Source organism: Chroicocephalus ridibundus, chromosome 3 (genome assembly GCF_963924245.1).
Source record: "Chroicocephalus ridibundus chromosome 3, bChrRid1.1, whole genome shotgun sequence".
Lineage (NCBI taxonomy): Eukaryota > Metazoa > Chordata > Aves > Charadriiformes > Laridae > Chroicocephalus > Chroicocephalus ridibundus.
The window spans coordinates 25,292,111-25,307,290 of record NC_086286.1 but is presented as its reverse complement, the minus strand read 5'-3'; the positions used below and the strand labels follow the sequence as shown (position 1 = coordinate 25,307,290).

The 15,180-nt window shown below is 35.1% G+C and overlaps 1 protein-coding gene across 1 annotated transcript in view; it reads right to left on the bottom strand.

Moving 5' to 3' along the window:
• Positions 1–15,180, bottom strand: part of USH2A (usherin) — a 395,028-nt gene that overhangs the window by 316,262 nt on the left and 63,586 nt on the right. The window contains exons 12-14 of the mRNA XM_063328461.1: positions 11,571–11,766; positions 7,704–8,345; positions 1,896–2,079 (exon numbers count right to left, since the gene is read on the bottom strand). Of these exons, the coding sequence (XP_063184531.1) occupies positions 1,896–2,079; positions 7,704–8,345; positions 11,571–11,766 (1,022 nt within the window). The remainder of the gene's footprint in view (positions 1–1,895; positions 2,080–7,703; positions 8,346–11,570; positions 11,767–15,180) is intronic.

The following is a 15,180-nucleotide window of genomic DNA, read 5'->3' as shown; positions in this document are numbered from 1 at the left end:
TTTTAAAGCCTCACAGTCTCTGTGTATCACAACTTTTGCTTCTTTTCTGCTATAGTGCCAAGACAGATACATCTTTGCCACTACAGCTAGCTCATATCCTTTTCCTTCTGTAACCACAGGGTCCTTAAAAGATACTTGGAGCAAAGATGGTTTAAATGACTTTGCAACTTTATAGAGAAAGAAGCAGCATATTACTCTTTTTAAGAAGATATTAACAGTTAAAGAAATGGATTAAAATAGATTAACAAATAAAGACTTGGATTATCATTTTCAGTGGATAAACGCTTCTGCCTAAGGAACAGAGGTACCTTGCCCCAGTAGATGATAACCAAAAGGAAGCCAAGCATATGCAACACAAGTTAATCATGTTAATGTACTACCAGAGCAGTCTTCAATACTGTCACGAGGATTAAGTAGTATTAAGGCATTACAGCCAACTCTGATTCAAATTCCAGAACTGTAAAAACTTTCTATCTTTACAACAAGATCCGGATCTAGCTAATTCTAGATATTTCCACATTTTGAATTTCAGATGACAGCTCAAAATGTAAGTAATTGCATGCCAGTACCTAGTTCAGGAAAGCTATTGCTTAACACAGACACAAACCTCTCCATCACCTGCTAAAACTGAGGGGGGGGGTGGAATCTATTTCAAGTAACTAAAAAAAAAAAAAAGATGATTAATAGTAAGGAAAATATATTTAAAAGGGAACTTTAATATTACACAGATTTTATTCCTCACCATTAGAAATGACAGGAAGTGAAAATAGGAAGTCCTTATTCCTACAAATTACTTGATGGCCATTAGCAGATGCCTCTGTGACCCACAACAGTAAAAAATAATTTTAAAAATCTCCTAATGAGTGACAGTAACATAAAAGTTAAAGTGAAAAATCTGCAGAATAATGTCAAATATATGCAAGACTGCACTGATAATCACTGCCTAAAAGCATGTCTACCCCATACTAGCTGGGGAAAAGGAGCACGGGGAGGGGAACGTTATACAGGTTTTGCTTCTGTCTGTGGTTTATGGGGTTTTTTTTAAAGGCAAAAAATACTAAATATAACAGAACAATTTAACATCATCAGTCTGCATGAAAATATGATAGCTTTAGAGCTGTGCGTTCTTTCTGGACAATATTTAAAAGGAAATTCAGATTGTGGGGATTAGGCAAGAAAGATGATCCTGAAAAAGAAAGATAGAGCAATAGTTGGAATAACAATGCACTACCTATAGATACCTTTTTCCCTTTACATTCCAGGGAATATATCCATATAATTTCAGCGTACCTAGAGGCCCCAGGCTACATTAGATAAACAATTTACCCTGTGGCACGTAACTAAATGCTGAAAAAGAATACACTGCTTCAGAAAAACAGATATTTAAGAGGAAAGGCGCTGTGAGTATTTCTACTGCTGCTGCTAAAAGAAATTTGGAAAGACAGGGATATCTGTAATTTTTTACAATTTTTTTTTTCCATTAAAATATTTTCCTGGGATCCTTGAAAGCATTCAGTGGTTATAAGAATGGCACATTACCTGTATTTTAATAGACAGTGGTTAACACCTCAGAAACCAATCCATCTTACTGAAGTTGCACAGGAAATGTAGAGAAACAATTGCCAAATAGCTATAACATTAGATAGCATTAGCATTATACAGCTTTCATGTTGTTTCTACTTAAATCTGTGTCAGAACTTCTATTTCCTTCAGCTCATGGGAGCACAGTGGGTTGTATAATGTACCACATATTATACAGAGTGCACACATGAATTGAAAGAAGGGTTAACATAACTAGAGCACATTTTTTCATTGTCACTAAACCTTTGAATTAGTTACTATGAGAAAAATATAACGAGGAGGTTGTAAGTGACCTGCAAAAAAGAAACACTCACCTCCCTGTGACAGAGTTAAATCCAAAATAAAGTTCTTTGCAACGTTCACATGTCTGTCCTGTTACAGAGGCATCTTGGCAAATACATTGGCCAGTTAGTTTATCACAGATCTGATTCGCTGAACCAGCTTTGTGGCACAGGCAGGGCAAACAGCCAGTGGCGCTGGATGGAGAAAAATAAAAACCTGGAAGAGAAAGGGATTTTGAGAATTGACAATATGCAAAAAGTGAACACAGTAAGTTATTATCAACTTGTGTATAATTGGGGATGAAACAACAGAACCAAAGCTTAGGTAACACACACATCAACTCAAATAAAGCCATATAGTCCTCCTGCAGAGCTGAGCTTCTAAATATTCTCACTGCCACTTTGTAAAGCTATTATTCATCCGCCAGTTGCCAACCCTGAATTTTTTATCCTCTCTTTTCAGACTATTTCAGACAGAGCAAATGCAAAATAGGAGGAGTACGTTAACCGTGGGGAAAGTAAAGACCCAAAGATATGAGAGGTACTAATGAATGCACCACAAGCAGTAGAAACAAAAAATAACATATGAGAACAGACATTTGTCCATTCTAGTCCGGGATCTCAACTCTGACAATAGCCAGCTGCAAAATACAAGAAATGCACATAGTTTCTTAAGAAAGTCTCACAATCTTTCTCAAACAGGCTTAATCCTTGAAACATGAGGACATTTCTTAGGAAAAACTACATTTGATGAACATTCCCAGGTCTATGTAAAATTTATATTTTACCCCTCCGCAACATAGAGCTTTATCCTACACAAATACTTCTACAGAAGCTAATAAATTGATTAAAAAAATTTACTTAACTGCTATTAAAAAGCTTTCATTCTGAATCTTATGCTTCCTTTCTGAATCCTATGCTTCTGTTCCTGTATTACTTCCAATTATGAACTGCAGCATTCACTTCACCCTCCCCACAGTATATTTGGTATGCTTCTGCTATAGTATCTTCCATCCTATTGCCCTCACAAGCAATCTTTATCTATGCAAGTCTCTAACACATTACTGATAAATACAGTTAGAGTTTATACATCTCTAATCTGGTCATTGAAGAATTTACCCTTTATTCACAGCCTCACCTGAAATTCCAAACAAAACAGCTTTTACACATGTTTTTTTAAATGATGCTCTACCACTTGCATAATCTATTTTGCTATGTATGGACTTCTTTCATTCCTACCAATTTCTTTTCTATATGGCTGATGGCAAAACAATTCAAGTAATGGCATAGCAGAAAGAAATATAATTACATAATTTTCCAAAATTATTTTTTGTTTTTACCTGAATATTAATGGACGTTTAACTAGGTTTTTCACATAAATTACTCTGCTTTTTTTTTTTTTGAGTTTTATATTTGATTAAAAATATAGCAATGTCTGAGAGTTCTGCAAATGATCGTGGTGACACAGTATTAACTGGCACTAGTCAACTGCAAGTACCTGTCTTTGAACACCAATCCTAAGACAGGGCCATTGATACAAGTTTCTATCTCTGTCAGCTGGTTACTATTAATTATTATTTCACAACTTCAATAGAAGAGTTTCAAGCGTTACTCAGATATGCAGTATTTGCACAGGCTTCTCAGGCACTTTCCTTCTCCAGATAAAGTTCAATCAGTTTCTTGTTAGTCATGTTCTCAGTTACCGAATCTTTTTTTGCCATCCGATAACTTCCCGATGTCCTGCTTTATAATAAAGAGCCCAAAATTGTATTGTAACATGTCATATCACCCAAGGCCTTATTATTTATTTTGTCGTACAAGAGATAGCTTTATATATACACCCCTAGGGTGGTATTCTCTGTCTTTGCAGCAGTGTTGCACTGTGAGCTCATATCCAAATAGCAGAGGAACTAAACAAATTGAAAACATTACAATTTTACTGCTCAAACCTTTGTTCAAGTTTAGCCTCTGGTCCTCAGTGAGATAAATCTCAAGTGGACAGTGAAGTGATATCAGTCTCCAGTTAACATACATTCGCATCATAAAAAACCATGCTGTTGGCACTTTATTCCAGAGAGGCCCCGAACTGAGCCACCACAGAGACCAAATAGCTTGAAGTTATTAGTGAGGCAGCATGTATTATCTCATACTGCAGTTGTCTGCGCAGTACAGTGCCCATCCTGTGCATAAATAGAGGAGACCATTTCCCAGCAATGTCACTCTTGAGCACAATGAACGACTCCACTCAAAGAACGTAACAGGAAGATAGGAAACAAGTTTAAGCCTGGACTCCTGCAGAAGGTCAAAGCACTTCTTCAGGACCCAGTTTATAGTTGCAGTAAATAAGCACTCAGGCTAAAGCAGATCCCTGATCATCTGAAATTTTGCATGAAACTAATGTTTAAGAAAAAAATATAGCGGGGGAATAAGCACATCTCTAGAAGATAAATTCATTTTAGCTGAGCAGGATTGATCACTACAGCATGTATTGTTTTTGTCATAGCAGTGAAATTCATAATTATAAAGAATCTATACCTTAAAGTTAAACATCTTGGCTCTCCTAATGTCATACCACCTAAACCACTATAGGGCAGCGAAGGATTTGGTATGATATTTTTTATAATAATCTTTTAGAAATGATCTAGAAGTTTAACTAAGTTTCTGGACACTACCACAATTTTTTTTATTTATTATTTTTTTCAGAAGCAGCGAGTAAAATTTTTTTTTAAAGTAAAAGTAAGGGACAGGGAAATGAGAGGAAGTCCTTCCCCCAACTAATTTATAAGTAAATTAACATGATTAAATGCAGACAAAGTGAGAAGAAACACTAGATTCCAAATTCATACTGTTTGTCATAACCATGATTATTATTTACTCCCACCACCTAGAATTTGGCAGGAAAGAGTAAGAAACAACTTAATGCAAGCTTAATTTACATCAAGGTTAGAAGGGCTCATAAAAGTTGCTTTATGAAGGATCCACTATTGTATAATAGAGCCAATTTCCAATTTTAAGACAGCCACCGCAAATCTCTACAAGATCTACGTATATAACTAGTATTATGTGTATTCTTTTTCAGATTTTTTTCCAATTCAACCATAACTGATCACATTTGTCAATCAAACATACTCTTCAAAAGGAAGAATGAAAGTCATAGCAAAGTATTCATCTTCATTTTTTAATTATACTCTTACTATTTCTCCCACTGTATAGCCCACAGAAAAGGAACACCCGAACAATTCCTTAGCACTTTTACATGCTTACCAACTATGGTGGTAATGCTTATTTCTTAACCACAGTCTGTGCTTCAAAATGCAATTAACAACACTGATAACGATGTCACAACATACTTCACATTCTTCTGGCCAAGAAGAGAGATAGTACGTACAAAAGAAACTCAGTATTGGTCCCTGGCTACACATCCTACATGCTGGTTTACATCTTTTCCATACTACGTACTGATCCATGAAAAACTATGGTCACCTAGTAAAGCACTTACAAAATGACCTTTTTTTTTTTTTTTTTTTTTTTTTTTTAACAGCTTTGCTGCTCTCATAACAGGATTCAATATCTGTGTTGAACTGGATTTATATGGCACAAATCCTAGTCCGTGTGGCAACACAGTCCCGGAACGAGGCAGGGACAATGTGCCAAATAATAGTTCACAACTATTTGGGGGCTGGAAAGATCCGTTTTCTACCACTGCAATCTAGGACATCTCTAAAGCAAGTTTATATACAAGGTAAAGCTTCTCTTTCATTTGGTTTCATGTTAGGATCAAGTGTTCCTCTCTTTGCATACACTATTAGTTTAAAAAAATTTTAAATGTACAGAAATCTACCAAAAACGTTACTTGTATGAGAACAAAGTCGAAGACGGCGGGTCATGGATAAAATGTAATACATGAAACACATGGCTAAATGCTCTGTAAAGAGTTGGGGTTTTTAAAAAAAAACAAATGTCATGATAAAATAATTTCCTGAAGTTACATCCAGTTTCAATTTTTCTCCATTGGTAAATGTTCCTGCATTAAGATTTTGGTAACTTTTGGAAACCTCTCAAATTTTTATCAAAGCACATGGAAAATCTGCTACAATAGGATGTTATTTTAAATACCACTAACTATAACAGTCTTCTAATTACACAGAATAAATAATTGGAAAAGAAAAAGACATATGACCTGTATTCCCCTAAGGAAGCTCATACCACAGACTTGAAATGTCCCAGCAGCCTAAGGTGGCCTCAGTATGTTTTTAAGGCTTCCAGTTTTAATTATTAATTCTGTGCTCTGAATGAGGCTGTGTTGGTTACATATATACTTAGAGTTTGTTTTCTTATCTTTGTTCCAAGGCATAGGACATGTTTAGACTACTTGAAACCAATCAACCTCTTCCATACTTATACAACTTAATACCAGTATTAGTAGCAGGTTATACTCACCCCTGCTTAACAGAAAACTCTCCTTTGGAACATACTATAAAAGAATATTTATATAAAAGTGAAATATATTAAATGTCTAAATGAGCCCACACTGGGATCAAAACAAAAATGTCAGTGAAAGTACCATAGTACACTGTGCTACAACTAAGAAAAATACAACGCTTTTCAATGATAAGGATTTACACTTTCACCTGCAGAAGAGACCTCAGTGTTCAGCACGTACGTGCTTATACTTATTACTTAAAAATGTAAAAATAATTCTTACAGCAAGATTTTTATTTTTTTTTTTTCTTAACATGAACTAATGTGGAAGTATTCCTTTGAGTGCCATGCAAGCTTTTCTACAAACCAGCCTGTTCATACTATCAATTAAACCTTTTTAAACCATTTAGTTCTGCATAAACCCTGGCCTTTCTTTTTCAAGGACAAGGGCGGTCACTGACTCGGGAAGCCTTGACATCACTCCTCTGCCGATCTCTGATTAAGTGGTTGCTATAGAGGGTTAGCAGGTCAAATAGCACTGGAGGAGGAACTAAGAAAAACAGAGCACTGCCTTATTTATTAGTATATGTATCTAAAATAATTTAAATGAAAGTATTTTTAAAAATAGTTAATGGAGGTTAAGCAGCTTTTTTAACCTCTGTTCAAATTATTGAATGGCATATTAAAACCAATGGAGCTATAATGTACCTTTTAATGTGACCTGCTGCTTTAATAAATTGCATATGTATTTAACTTGAAGTAAATCTATCTGTTTAATATTATTACTAAGGGTAGGTTAATATTACCTAGAGTTTCACTTTACCCACGTACTTTTTAAAACAAAAATATTAAAATATAGCTACAGAGCTTCCCACTTATAATGAAAATTTAAGCTCTGTGTACAGCAACATGGTTCAACATCTTGAACTGATACGTAACAACTGCAGTATTACCTACTGGTGGGGCTGAACTGCAAGCGGCCGTTGCGAAAGCCAGCACATCCTCACCACAGCAAGGCAGGTGAATGCTTTATAAGTGGCATCTTTGCCAGCCTCATCAAATGTTTAAGCAACCATCTCCGTACCTCCCACCATGGTCAGCTTTATGCATGAAGTGCCCTTCTTGAAGAGCTTGATCTCTGCCATCCAAACCTTATTTTGACATGTTAAAACTGCAGTAATGACACAAATTATACAACGTCTGACAACAGAATAAATATTTGGTGGTGATCAGGATGTTAATACTTCCTTCTCACTTACACAGTTAGGAAGAAATGGAAAAATAATTAATTGCGTAAGTCAGAGACAGGCCAGACGTGACGCTGTCTGAGCACATATTAAAAACTGTAGAAAGAAGTATGATGATATCCAACAAAGCAAAACTTACCACATCAAATAGATTGTCTTCCAATTTCCTTACCTGGTTTGCACTCATTACACCTTCTCCCCTGACGCTGAGGCAGACAGACACACTGTCCAGAAACTTGGTCACAAACTGTTCCTGCCAATGTGCCCAGAGCGTCACAGTCGCAACGCTGGCAGCCGAGGAGGTTGTTCATGCTGAGGTTGTACGTGTGAAGCATGCACTGACTGCACTGAAGGCCAGTGACACCAGCTTTGCAAGGACACTGTCCTGTTGATTTGTCACAAAGCAGAGAGCCGTTTACTGTACCTGCCTTATCACAGTTACACGGCAGACAAACAAAGGAATGATTTTCCTGTACTTTGTGGTAGCCATCTAGGCATTCATCGCATTGTCTTCCTCCAATATTTGGTTTACATGGACATTGCCCCGTCTTCGCATCGCACACAGTTCCAGAAAACGACCCTGCAACGTTACATTCACAAGCCTTACAACCAGTTACATCCAGCCCGTAAAAGTTGTCCATGCAGGTGTCGCAGTGAAGCCCCTTCACTCGTTCTTTACAATTGCACTGCCCGGAGAGAGGGTTGCAGAATTGGTTCACTGAGCCGTGGCTGTGGCACCAACAAGGCTCACATCCATCTTCATTAGAATATCTGAGAGCTTTAAATCCAAAATTGCAACTATCACACCTAAGACCTGGAAAGAGAAAAGGTATTAATAAAAAAAGCTGAAAAGCTATTGATTTCAATTTTAAAAAAGGACAAGTATACTACGCTTGGAAAAAAAAAAAAAAAAAAAAAAAGAGAAAGGAAAGGACTAATATTCTTCACGAGCATAATTAATAGGAATGACAGCGCTGCAAAAATCAATTGAATAATAGTGGCATCCCAAAAATCTGTTTACTTTTCCAATTTGTTTCAGAAGTGATGTGTTTCTGCTGGCTTCTCAACACAATTTAAGGTATTTCTGCAGGAGATTCTTTGTAACATTTCTAAGACAACACAGAATTAATCTCTTTGTCCCCCAGAACAGGACCTGTTGCACAACCGATGCTTATGTGAACTCTTCACCCTATACTGTAGAAATGCAATATACAGGGAATTGCACTGGGCTCTCAATCTGTTCTGATATCAGATTTATATATTATATTAAAAATATTAAATATACTCTTAGTCAACACAACTCAGACTAATTATGATGAATGATTTACTTAACACCGTACTCCCATTTTAACATTGATCACATTTATGTTAGTGTTTATTGTTAGCCATTACTGAAAGCAGAAAATGTTTCCCACAACCCAAAATGAAATATTTTTATCTAAATGTATGATTTAGTTAAGTCCTGCAGTATATTAAAATCTAAACTGTTTTCTTCATACTTCATCCTGTAGTTTTATTAGCTTAGTTTTCAAAGTCATCGCTTGCTTTATCCCTGCCCCAAGGGATGGCATTTGTATTTTGGTTTATAAAATGTACATTACAAGAAAGCAAACTAGATTATTATATGAAAAATGCAAATTCAGTTATGTGTTTTCCCTTGCAATGGGAAAATCGCTCACTATGAAGCCATCACTTAATTGTTGCATACAGAAAAATATAAATACAGTGTTTTAGCAAAATATTGTCTGCGTTTAAAAAATACAAAACCATATAAAAATACATCTAGCAACTTACATGTAGAAAAATAAAACTAAAAATGGTAGGAAATGCATTATACATATGGATAAAAACTCAAAAACTCCAACAGAAGGCAAGTTCCTTTAACAGTGATGAATGACTCACCTAAGGCATATCATTTAATTTCAATAAGGAAAATAAAAAAGGACCACTATTGCTGCAAATTTTAAAAATAACTGTATTGTTAACAAGAATTATGACTCATTTTGAACTATTAAAATTGGTCTACATGGATTCATATCATATCAGTTTTAAAAATATGCGCAGTGCTTATTTGAATATGCCATACATATTCCTGACAGGTAATCTATTCCTAACGATACTGAGGAAGGCCTACAGGGCATCACATTCAATGTTAACAAGTACAGGGGAGTTAGCACGCTTGGCATTTAATTCACATTCTTCTACCTTTTTATTCTAGATGAATGACCTACTTTAATAAAATTATTGGTGCTAATGTATTTTACTGGTGATAGAATCATTAGTAAGATTTAACAGTTGTGTTAACTCTAACAGTTCATGTTTCATAACACCGCAGTCCATAGTTGCATTTTTCTGTTATCGCGTTTGTTTAAATAGATAAAATGGCAATAGACAGATTGCTCTAAAAACCAATTTAGAAATCCAAAGAGGAAACCTCCTTGTTAAAGTTTGCTGCACACATTCCAATACACAGAGGCTTACTTAAAATTGGTTTGGGAAACCAAAAAAGAGAATCCATTCTGGAAAGAACTAGGTCTTTAGCCCGCGAATAAACACTTGCATAACTACAGCCCCCCACCATAGTTACAGATAAATTTGCAGAAAGCATACATTTACACATTTTTTGTATTACTACTTCAGTGGAAATAAAAATAATTCTTCTTGTTTTCATCAAAGATATGAGAACCAGACTGTGCATTTCTCGTATACCAAACTCCCACTGAGTTAAGGTTTTCACAGATGCAAACATGAAATGTAGGCAAAGCATATATAACTAAGAATGCTCTGAAGTCGTTTTATCGAATGTACGGTGTGGTTTTAAGATGCACAGAGATTATATTTTACTCCTAGCACCGCTTTTATTGTATGGAAAACATGGGTACTTGGCATTCCACAGGGCGGAGGACAGAAACTGTTCAGGCTTACGTCTGCTTAGAGTCATTTTCATTATTTTTTGTTATTTTGTATTTGCTTTTGGAAATTAGAAGAAAGAATAAACAAAGACCCACAATATTATAAATAAATCAATATTCACAAGTCAGTGAGACTTGCAAGTTAACATATACTTGAACATCATTAATACAAACCACAACCACGGTTAGCTAAAGAAAAAATGAATTACTAATTGTGTTAATAACAAAGCAGAAAATGATATTTTTTTTTTTTTTGAGACACATGTATAGTCTGAGACATGTACAGTTACCATGCAAGGCTCACTTTATCAGGAAATTCTCCTTGCATAATATTCCCATACATCAACATTTCAAAGTGTATTATATATACTGTGTATTTTGGGCACTTGATAAATTTTGTCCTTATGTGGCTGTGGCTCCCCTCAAATATGCTGGAAGTAATAAATTGCTATAATCAAATCTAATTTCTGAAAAATACCTGTGGGAGTAACAAACAAAAAAGCACGTCTTGTAAAAAAATGATAAATAACACAGAAGGTAGCAGTTTATTATAATCAGCTTGGCATTGAATTACAAAATTAAAATTATGTGGCCCTTGATAACTAACCCTAGCTATGTACATGATCTGTGGAATTATGTTGACTTATTTTGCATTTCATAGGAACAGTTCAAAGAAATATAATAGAAAAAAATGGATAGATTTATCACAAAGGACCCTGTAGCACAGAATATTTTGAGAAAAAAATCCATTTATTTTGGTCTATTAAGAAAACTAGCATGGAAACGATTTGCTTAGAACTCATTAAGTATAAAACATTTTGAAAAAGTGTTAATTTCCTAAAAGAAACATCTATGCAGTAAGCAAATTACATTATTTCTGTGACTTATTAGTGTGGAGCTATGTAAGCTAATGCAGCTATGCCGTAAAGAAACTTCTAAAGGGTTGATTAAACTAAGCTTCAAGCTGTAGAATTATTAAATTAATAATTTTTCAACAGTTAATTTCATTCATTTTTATAGTCTGCCTTCAGCAAAGAAGTTTACTACACTTTTCATTTAGGAAACAACTGTGTTTTATTTCCAGAGATAACAAGAAAAATGGCTCCGAACTCTTGCATTACACATACCAATAACATTTGCTTTGCACTTGCACTGGCCTGAATTTTGGTGACAGGTAATATCTCCATTGACTGTCCCAGAGGTATTACAGTTACAGGGACTGCAGCCATCAGGGTTTGACTGTTGTAGATTGTAGAATCCTTCTTGGCACTGATTGCATTGTCTGCCAGACACATGTCTCTTACAATTACACTGGCCTCCAATCTAGAAAGATACAAAATATTATAGAATGATGAACATAGCTATTTTTAGATGATACACTCATTAGCAACAAGAATGGGAGTATGAGTAGGGGAGGAGAAAACTTTAAATGGAACAGAAAAAAATAAGTCTGTGTAACACACTTTTTTCATTTGTTGAGAGAGAGAGAAAAAAAGAAATATTAAACAGAGTAACTATTCAATTTTTAAATAGAGTTTAAAAGTCCTATTTTTTCAAAACAGAAGGAAAAAAGAATTGAGTAAACAATGTAGCAATATTTACCATCCGGACAGAGAAAACTGCAAAGAATAATTACAAAATTGCATTGGATAAACAGGGACTTCTATTAAAACAAGCAGTATTTTTTTTGAATCACAGTAACTGCAAAGCACTTTATCATTTTCAAAGGTCAAATTTTGCATTTTTTTGTTCAGACCATATGCTTATTTATTTTAGGGAAAATGTTAGTTAAATAAAAACTAAGCAAAGTTGAAACATTTCCTTTATGATTACTCATCCAAGAGTTAATTTTCTCTTCCTTTACAGAAGGACATGACCCAACAGCTCTCCCTCTTTTTTTGGTTCAGCTGGGATCCAAGCATTCCACTTCAGTGGTGGGATATAAAGGTCCTCTCCTACTCCCTAAATGAGTAGCATTGCCATTCAGAAGGAGCTGAGGCATCCTTTGTTGTGGCTGGGCCATGATCTGGGAGTATTTGTCTCACATCTTGAGCAAGGTTAAAGGGCTCCTGGGAAGCTACCGCAATTTCAAACCTCTGAAAGCCAGAAAAAACCCCAATATCTATATTCATCGCTTTCGCATATGGTGGGAAAACTAACCCCATATGGGGAAAGGGCAAAGGCACAGGGATGAGGAAACGAATGGAAGAGATCAGTCAATACACAACATAGACGAGAAACGGGAGTCAAAGCAACAGAGAGACGCAGGAAGTGTGAATTGGCAAAAGGTTTAGGATTCATAATCAAGGAACAAAACCTAACTAATTTTTCTAACTCAAGTGTTCTGGGGAATGCAGAGATGGCAGTAAACAATTAAACTCTGCGTTATAAGTAATTTTTTTAAGGTCGGTATTTTTTTCAGTGCAAATATTTAGCAATATGAAAACGTACAGTGATTCAAAACTAGTTATTCATCTACATAATCAACAACTGTAGTTCAACATAGCCTGCTTTAAATTAGCTACCAGAACAAAAATTTCTCTTAACAGTTGTCTTTTTCATCTTAAACCTATGTGCCAGGCAAAGCTGAATCAGGATAGCCCTGTGGCACTAGAGGCAAAGCTACTTGGAAGTTCCACTTCAAATAAGTGTTATTATCACACCATCCCATCTACAATAAAGCTATAAGCTTTATTAATACAAAATGGAGTATTTCAACATCTAACAGTAAATTCTCAGTGCAGAAAACACTGAATGAAAGTTAGAGAAGCATGTATTCCTACCCCTTCCTCATAAAAGGATTCTGTAGTCCAATAAAACCTCTTCAATATGCTTTCATGATAGATATCTATTACTGATGTATCAGCCACATTTTTCAGGAAGATGAAGATATTAAAAAAAACAAGAAAACAATATTTTATAAACAAAAGGAAAGACAACAGCTAGTAAAAAAAGGTAAGAGTTAAGAGACCATAATAGCAGAAAACAAGGCAACAAGGATTTTCGAGTTATTCCCTTTTAGATTGGATTTGATCTAGATATTTAGTTTATTATAAGAGACCCACTCATGCATCACAGCCATTTATCAGGGAACTCACATGTGAAAAGCAACTCTGAGTTTAATCCTAAATGAAGAAAAATACCTAGTTTAATACATAACTGTAAAAGAAACATTTTGTGTTAGCGATCTTAGCATACTCAGATTACCCAATAGCAAGTATTATATAAAGATACTCCATTAGCACTCAACAAACGCATAACTCATGCCCCAAAAGACTTTAAAGTTACTTCAAAAGCTACAACATGAAGGAAAGCATCACATGCAAAAAGTCATCTTTAGAAAGTGGAAATCAGATCAAAATAAGGAATTTAAATAAGATGGGATAACCACCACCAAATTTTAAAACCAGAATAAGGCAATACAAAAATCAGCTTTTAGCTAGCAACATGCTAAAGGCATGAAGGAAAAAAAATATACTTTTCAAATGTCAGAAACAAAGGAAGACCACCAGAGAATCAGTGAGGTTGATAAATAATTAAGTGGTATGATTAGCAAATTCAGATTGGACATCAGAACTTTTCACTAAGAGGGAAGTGCAGCATCAGTAACAGGATGCCCAGAGGGCACGCGGAATGTCCATCCCCAGAGGTATCAAGACTCATCCAGACAAAATCATGAATGACTGGATCTAGCACCAACAATATTCCTGCTTTGAGCTGGAGCAGACAGCCAACTAATGCTTCTATGATTCTGTGCAGCATTCAGGAAAGACAGAATCACAACAGAGATCGCAAAGAAATTATTTCACAGCTGTTCACTATAAAAGAGGTGTTACCATTCCATATTAGGAATGATTTTCAAGACTGGTTTCAAACCAAAATGTCAGAAGGAAAAGATTTTAGCAAAATCTCATCTGTTGAAAAGTGACTACACACGAGTCAAGAGTTCTAGACGAACTGAAGTATAAAATTACTGAGTTATTAATTGCTTATATTAACCTCAGTAAAAGAGGAATAAAATTATAAAAGTTACGTCAATCTCCTTAAAAGGCTGTAAGGAAGCTCCTGAGATCTACAGACTTTTTCTGTACAGAGCAAATTAATAGAAATGAAAACATGAATTTGATATACTGGAAAAAGACCGGTACTTTTTTTGCAAAGAAAAAAATCACACTTCATGATTCCACTGCATTGCTTTAAGTCAGTAACATCTGGAAATATCACATATACTGAACCAAATGGATGATCAAAAAGTCAAATTAATTTCTACATGAAGAAATACAAACTTAATGCCTGGAGAAAACCAATCCTGACTATATGGAGACAGTGATGAGTCCAAAATTAGCTATTATCACTCAAGAAAGGAGCTGTTAAAGCCGCTCCATTCCCCCTAAAAATCATTTGAAAGCTCTGAGGCAGTTAAAAAGGCAATAGGAATTCTGGAATTATTAGGAAAAGAACTGAAAATTATACAGAAAATGTCATTCTGTCATAAAAATCCATTGTGTATCAACATTTTGCACAATTTGTATATCTGGTTACCCTCTCTAAAATAAAAGAGGTTGCAGAGTGAGTAGATAAAGCAAAGATATAAATGAAAAGAGACCCCCAAAAAAATACTTTTCAGTTTGGAAAGAGATGAATAAGATAAAGAGAATACATGTCTATAAAATAATGAATGGCTTACAGAATAAATATTCATTATTTCTCACAGTATAAGGAGAGAACACCCAGGAA